Genomic DNA, 8,158 nt, shown 5'->3' with positions numbered 1-8,158 from the left:
CGGGCAGGATCGGCCCCTGCGCGTCTACGCTTCGGGAAACGTGCAAAGAGGACGGCAGGGACCAGGGAGAGTAAAGGAATAAGGATTTACGGTTCAATCAAATTAAATTAAACCTCTTTCTGCTCCAGTAATGTTTCTGAGACATACGCTGCCTCTGTCCCAGATACACTAAAACATCTTCTAAGCCTCATCAATCTATAATGAGGCTAAACAGGCTGTTTGGGAATAATCAAACTAACGTGGAGTCTAGTGGACAGCAAATCTCATCCAATCTCACGCACATGTCAAAGGAACAATAAAATAAATACTGACACAGGAGGCAAAATTAAAAAAAAAAAATCTTCAAAGTTTGGACTAGATCCTATAAAGAAGCAGCTCTTCCGCATCATACCTATGAACAAAAATCTTAGTGCAGATGCTGCTCTAAGGACACGTCGCCCGGCCGCCTTCCTGTAATCCACCACAGTGAAACGTAACGACACAGACCGAACAACTTTGAAGCACAAACACAGACTCAAGAGAAGCAAACTCACACAGGTTATAGTTTAGTATCATTTAGCAGCAACACTTCTAAGCCTCTGCACGCTAAGGTTCTCTAGGATAGACTAGTTTTGCTCCACAATCTACTAACAGTGGTTTGAGTAGTATTCCTAGTGCTTTTATAAATTTAGTAGCCCTGCTCCTATAAACTACAAAATGAGGTGTGGGGTGTAAAGAGATATTCCCGTTTGCCTGTGTTATCTGGGACTAACTTTTAGTCATGACTACTGCAAACAAACAACAGTTTATCTTCTAACTGAAATAAACTTCCTCTGCTTTTCCAGCAACACGGAGCTGTAGCTCGGTAAGGGATTTGGGAGGTTTAATACACGTGTAATGATGCTGGTTGGAATTACGACAGAAGGAATTACAATTTTTCTGCTGGGAGAAGGGAAAAAAAAAAAACAAACCCAAAAACCCCCCCAAACAACTAATTCTTTACTGCAGCCATCTAGCCTGGTTCACAGTAAGAAATGACCACACCAACATTTACTAAAACAAAACCAAACTTCTTTAAAATTGGCAACTTAAAAATACGTGGAACCTCTGTGATACAGACACGGGTGCTGAGCATGTGGTACACGGCCAAGTTTGAAAGAATAACTCATGAAATCTGCAGGCAGATTCTTCTGTTGGCGATCAACTTTTTTCCTATCCCCAAGGGAAACTAATAGGACACCTCTTTAATTGTTAGAAACATTCAAAACTATATTACAGTATCAGTATGTGAATATAGGACAGGTTTAGATGACAACATTTTACAGCTTGGTAAAATACAATCTCCCTGAAAAATAAAAGTTATTAGAATACATCCATCATCAAGCCTGGTCATCCCAGGTCCTCTCTGCACTCTGCCACTCATTTGAAGTGGGACTTTTTAGCAAAATAGTTAAATCTGTTTTCCCATTTTTAAGTTGGCACCTACCCCTACTTCTCTTCCTCATACAACTGAGGACACACAGAATCAAGTCAAGCTCTGGTGCAGAAGCAGAGACATCCAGTGAAGAGTTACCTCGTGGTACGGCGTACACAGACATCAAGTGCACGGCATCATCGGCACGTAACGAAAGGAAAAACGTACTAATAATGAGCCCTTTGAAAGAGATACAGAGCGAGAGCAGAATGTCTTGCACTAAGGTTATGTATTTAACAGTTTTACATGAAATATTTATATATAAAAACTTTAAGTGCTTTTTTCCTCCAATTTAAAAATCTAAAGAATTCAAAAATAAGGCATTCAATATTTGAAAAAAGTACAGATTTACAAAATGTGTATATTCTGTCATGAAAACTCCACACCAACATTATACACTTGGAAAAAAAAATACAAACAGGATATATTACAAATTTATGTAGCAATAACTTAGTTCATACCATGCAATAAAAAGTACGTTAATCAAGATATACGAGCTTTTAAGTTTCCTAGATTGAAGGGCTTAATTTTATCTGCAAACGAGTTTTTATGCAAATTCTTAGAACTGTGGCACTTGGAATCTCTGGTAGCCTTTCTATTAAGATTTAAATTGTACATAATGATTATGAGGATGGAGAGTAACAAAGCAGCCATTACGAATCGTTCCAACTTTGCTCGACAATAGCTGAAACTCTTTTCTCATATTCACGTTTGTTCTCCTGATAGAGTTGTGCCGCCTGACTGTTTGCTGGACTGTTTGGATTAGGTTCGTCAAGCAGAGACTGTAAAAAGGGAAAAACAAGATGTGAGACAAGCCAGGACATTTTAAAATCAGGGACAAAAAAGTCAGCTTAAAAATCAGGGGGAAAAAAAAAGATCAATTTAAAACTTTCAAACCAGATGTTTCAGGAAGCAGACATGACTCAGAAGAGCTCAATTAAAAAAAAAAAGTTAATCTCAAGGTTGGGCACCCACAATTGCACCACTGAACCTCAAATTACACACTGCATAAGCATGAGCACTGCCTATGCTTCTAGGTTCACAAACCTAACAGATCTGTGGTCATCTGTGCCCGTTAGCTGTCTAGCCAATTGATTCTTAGGTAAGTACATTACTGCTGTCATTCACAACTGAAGAGGGTCTTCAGATGCCTCCCACAAAACTTCACTGTAGAGAAATAAAGCCAATCGCACGGGAGAAAGGAAAATGCACATTTTTACTGTGCCAGGCCATTTTTACTTATTCCAATAAAGTAAATTTCCACAGTATTGTCTCCTTGAGGACTTCACAGGCACAGCTTCACAATAAAGGCACCAGGCAGATTCTACATCTGCCGTCCTATCTTGACAGATTCCTTAGAAAAGGAATCCAAAGCAGTAACTGTTCTCTCCTAAAAAATTCACAATGGCAGCCTCACAGCTCAAAATCAGTAGTAATTACATAGGTCAGCATCGTAGCCTTTATTTGATCTAAAAAGTTACTGCTTAGCTCACAAGTACTTGAAGTCTCCCTTGATACCTAACAACAACATAGCCATTTGATAAAATAGATGCCAAGTTACCTGAATTGAAGTTAAAATAGATGAGACATCATACGTTGGACTCCAGCGATTCTGAAGAATATCTAAACATATGCTACCATCCGCATAAACTGTAAATACAACACAAATCTCTTTTAGAAACTAATCAGATTTATTTCACAGTTTGTCCATTACATTCTGTTCCAGCCAGAGTTACTGTTGCAACACAGTCCTTGCTTAAATTAAGACTTTAGGATAGAGGACAGCAGTTAGGTGTCACAACATTCGGTAGTTCCACACCTTGTATTTCTGTTACTGGAAGTAACAGAACGTTTAAGAGGAAATGAAGGAAGGTTTAAAGATGATGGCATTAGCACAGGAACTGGAAGATTTGGTTTCGTGCTCCTCTCCTGTGCCTGGCCTGTGCCCACAGAGTCGAGGGGCTCCCAGAGAGCCATCTGCTGCCAGGGTGGAACTCGCGGCACAGCCGAGGATCTCGCAGCCATCATGCATCAAACAGTGGGAGTCCTCGCTCCGTTTTCACGTATGAGACACGCCAAAGCAGGTAATAGAAAATATTGGAAAGTACGCCTGAAACCCTGCTTCTCTCTGGATACCTATCAGTAGTCTTAACAGCCCTGTATGAAACTGAGACTCGCCACGCAAACTCCTGTACCCTAGTCTTCAAGCTTGTTCGTGCCAATAAAGAAGTTACAAAAACCTGCCAGAGGCACGCTGGTCTGCGTGTGACGTGACAGATGAATGACGAGATGGCACCATCTAAGAAGTCACAGCACTGAAGCCAAAGTCAGCTTCTGGGCAAGGAGGGCTCAAGAAATGACTGGAAAGGGCTTATGCTTCAACCCTTAAACTGAATTTGTATCCCTCATCGCTACAGAGGGGCTTGGAAAGGCAAAAGGCACCATTTGTGGTTCCTGCCTGCAAGAACAACTGGATAAAGCCTATCAGGTGCCAGAGCAGGAGCCACGGCACTCCCTCTCCTAATCCTGTCCCCATTACTGAGTTCAGGTGAGCCTTCTCCTCCACAACTGTGCGTTCATACCTCCTCCCTTGTGCTGGTACTAGTGGGGGCAGCAAAGCAAGCGAAGGCACAGACTTGGCCAAAATCTTGCCTGATAGAAATAAATAACATTTGGCTCGATCAGTTCCCTACTCCACGACGTGGCTGCTGTTAAATGGAAGGAGGCAGGAATCTGCAACCAGAATTGCCTTTTTAATCCAACCTAAGTGCAGCTGAAAACGCTCCCAAGCTTTGCTGCTGAGGCTACATATTGATTAGAAAGAGACAGTTAGCTGCTTCTTAGTGTGTCATAATTCTTAATTTTTCATTGAGCAGTTGCTCTCCCAGACCTCTACTTAGGAGGTGACAATGAAGAGAGATGGGAGAGCTGTTAAGCGTTCAGCAACTTTGTGGAGTACATGACCACACTGTAACATTTAATGAGTATTATGGCTAAATAAACATTATTTACTCACCATTTGGATGGAACATTTTTGATAAAAACCTAACAGTCGGAGGCTTATTTGGATACTCTTCTGAAAATTCTATTACTAGTTTAAAAGTACCTGTCCGAACAAACATAAACACAATCAGGTAAGTAACAAAAAACACCTTCAGGAACATACACAACATGAATTAATTTATGTGCTCCACGATCAACATTTGTTTTCACCATTACACAAACAAGCAACACTGCGTCTGGTTTCTTTTCCTATATTTCAGGTGATAAGGGAACTACAGAACTACTACTTGGTGATAGTAAAACAAGCCCAGGAGCAGGAGCAGCAGCAGGTAGGCAGAACCTCAGAGACTCACTCTAAGTATGGCAAAGGCAGCTACATCCAAGAGCAATTACCCCACTGCCCTCCGCCTTTGCTGTGACCCAACACGCCGGTTCCGTGGACTCCAGTGACTTTAAGGTGTTCCATTCAGAAGGCACTCTTGTGGTGCCAGCAAAGAAACACTGGAATTTCAGAATCAGCAATCTCAGTCTTTGGAGCTCCCCAGTGATTCACTGAAAAAACTTTTCTCACGGATCAGTGAATAATTTGCTGTGAAGTCATCCAACCCAACACAGAGAAAAACCCATCTGCTGCCGATCACTGCAATAATACTGTAATTATTAAACTCATTATTCCTCACATGCCTAAGGGAGGTTCATTACACACCAACTTTCACGTTTATGTACAAATTCGGTATTCCCTCCCCCTCACCAAGTTCTATATTCAGAACATTTCAACATTTTTCACCTAATCTTCATTAGCAGAACAAAGATGAATCAAACACGCCACAGAGGTGACTCCAGAGAAGCGTGCTGTCGTGTTGTGTTCTCACATCTCTGCAGCGAAGCTCATCTGGCAGCACCAAAGCAACTTCCCCCACCAAAAGCTCTAGTATATGTGTATCAACACATCATGAGAGAGAAACTTCCTAGCTTTCTAACCCTCAACCACTGTGACAAGTTACTGCTTACATCAAAATACATATTTCTATAGCCGACAAGACCTTACTCCTTCACTTGCTTGCTTAGCTTGTTCGTAATTATATATATGGATAACATAGATTATATTTTTCAAAGCAGAACAATGTTAATACTGGCAATATTTATAAGGATGACAGAGGATATAAAAGTTAGTGGCTTACCATCTTCAAAAGGCGTCCCTTCTGGCCTGAAAGGTTTTAAAAATAACCTCCAGTTAAAAATTATCACTATCTAAACAGGCACAATATATTTCTACCTTCTTCCTCATCCTCCCCAAGATATAGGTATAGGCAATAATTTAAATATTGGGCAAAGTATCCAGGGGCAACCTCCAAGAGCTTTGTCATATCTAAGGCACTTTCCCATAGTCAATCTGTTCGCTGAGATAGCTCCTTTATCATCACCCCCAACAATACACACGGCATTATGTGACTAATTGGAATTAATGAGCAAATTACTAGTCAGCATACTTCAGTTTTGTGGAAAGATACTAAGCCAGTTCCTGTTCTGTAGGACATGTAATGTAACTTCCTAGACAGAACCTGCACCTTGTTGTGCTGGGAATCAATCCCATCCCTGCTAATACATCTGGATTTAATGGCTGAGAACACGTGGTGCTCGGACAGTGAGGATGTAAACACAACTCCTACACGCTCTAACCTATTTATTAAGCCACATGCAAGCTTCAATCAACAAAAAGATGAATAAATCTTAAGTTTTTTCTTTCCGACACGTTCTGTATCGCCCTTGAAAACAGATTTTTACAGCAGCAGCATGCTTGGCCATTTTTCTAAGTTTGCTGACTTCATGTACATGAAATGAGAGACTAATTGTAAAAACTAAACCCAGGTCTTGTTATAGTTCGCCCTTAGATACAGAATTTTATAGTGATCAAAAACTCTTACCCAAATATAACTGCATTCCATTGCATTATATTATTTTCAGATGGTGCACCACTGACACCCACAGGAGGGTCTTCTTGCAACCTAAGAATTACAAATATAGAGTGACAAGTCTTATATAAATGAAATACTTCCACCTGCAAGTGTAATTGAACAGTAATATCCAGATTTCATAAATATTTTCTCATTCCAAATCAGAGAATACACAAAGCATTACATGCAGATTACCAATAGTCTGGAAGACCATCTACAAGATGACACACATCAGGATTTTCTCATGTATTGCACCAACGTGCTACAACGGCCCAATAGGTTAGATTAAGCGCGTAGGGAGCACAGAATTAACTCCGAGGGTAATTTAAAGCACCACATACAGGTCGGATTTACAGTACTACGTAGCCAACTATGAAAGAGCAGTTGCTGCTGGCTGCCACAATGAAGAGCAGAAGAAATTGCAGCCACCAACAGGAGCTGGAAACCAGCTGGTGCTCCTGACACAGCACGCTCGCTGGGACTTAGTGCAAGGAATTGTCACAGCATCATGGAACGGCTGGGGTTGGAAGGGACCTCTGGAGATCACCCAGTCCAATCCCTGCCAGAGCAGGATCACCCAGAGCACATCACACCGGAACACATCCAGGCAGGTTTGGACAGTCTCCACAGAGACTCCACAACCTCTCTGGGCAGCCTGTTCCAATGCCCCGTTACCCTCACGATGAAGAAGTATTTCCTTATGTTTAGGTTGAACCTCCCATATTGCAGTTTGTGCCCATTGTCCCTCGTTCTGTCCCTGGACACCACTGAGAAGAGTCCGGCCCCATCCTCTTGACAGCCACCCTTTAGATATTTATAAGCACTGATGAGATCCCTCCTCACCCTCCTCCAAGCAGTGGAGCTTCTCCTGCCCTCTCAGATCCTTGTTCGTGATGTGGCTAAATTTGGTATAAACCTATTTTGACCAGCAAGCGGATTGCTTCAAAAAGGAGCAAGGGGAAATACCTGTGTACTGCTCCCTCTTACGAGTTCAACAAATGTGTTCATCTCTAAAGTAATCATGGAAACATTTTAAATTATTTATAGTTCCTTAATCCTCGGACTAGGGAAAAGCACATTACTTACTGAAAGGCACATAAACTTGAACCAGACAGAAATAGATACAGCAACTGAAGGACAGGATCCAGATACTCTCCTTCTGCCCATCCTCATGTGTATCAATGCTTCTGCTCGAGGATTGCCTAACACCTTGAACATAAACCAGCAAGCCCCAGTCACCTGACGAGCAATTTGCTGGACCAAACTCCTTCGGTGACAGCTCCCATGCCCCCTGCCCACTCAGCCTCTGCAGTTACACCAGAATCAAGAGAACACAGCAATCACCCTTGCCTTGAAAGCAATTCTTTAGCCTTAATGTGAGGTTTGACCGTACCACAGGACACTTGCAAAGCCACCACTGAAAGTCCTGCAGAACAAGGGACAAAATCTGACTAAACGGCGGCACACAAAAGCGGATTTATTGAGCGCCGACGCTGGTACGCAGCCACACGTTCTCCGTACCTTCACTGCCCGAGTCCATGACAAAACCTCAGGGATGCTGAGCAGCTGCGGTGCCTACAGAGCCCAGCAGCAGGGCTGGCTCTGCTCGCGGCTCGGATGCTCTGCTCGCGGCTCGGATCCCCTCCGAACCCTGCGTTTACATCCTTGCTGTCCGAGCACACACAGTTCAGACAGCTTAGCATCAACAGCATAAACCACCTACTATTTTAGTCAGGGAGAGCAGGAA

General features: G+C 42.3%; 1 protein-coding gene across 1 annotated transcript; it reads right to left on the bottom strand.

Annotated features, from left to right (window-relative positions):
* Positions 1-1,663: 1,663 nt before the first annotated feature.
* On the bottom strand, positions 1,664-6,458 carry LOC104278613 (ubiquitin-conjugating enzyme E2 B). Its single transcript, XM_009875639.1, has 5 exons — positions 6,382-6,458; positions 5,638-5,663; positions 4,470-4,559; positions 3,015-3,103; positions 1,664-2,235 (listed from the first exon to the last, which is right to left on the bottom strand). The coding sequence occupies exons 1-5, from the start codon at positions 6,405-6,407 to the stop codon at positions 2,107-2,109; spliced, it is 360 nt and encodes a 119-aa protein (XP_009873941.1). The 5' UTR covers positions 6,408-6,458; the 3' UTR covers positions 1,664-2,106.
* Between the last annotated feature and the right edge of the window lie 1,700 nt (positions 6,459-8,158).

The sequence above is a fragment of the Apaloderma vittatum genome, unplaced genomic scaffold (genome assembly GCF_000703405.1).
Source record: "Apaloderma vittatum isolate BGI_N311 unplaced genomic scaffold, ASM70340v1 scaffold23868, whole genome shotgun sequence".
NCBI lineage: Eukaryota > Metazoa > Chordata > Aves > Trogoniformes > Trogonidae > Apaloderma > Apaloderma vittatum.
The sequence above is the reverse complement of the archived record's forward strand: the minus strand, read 5'-3'. Positions and strand labels throughout refer to the sequence as shown.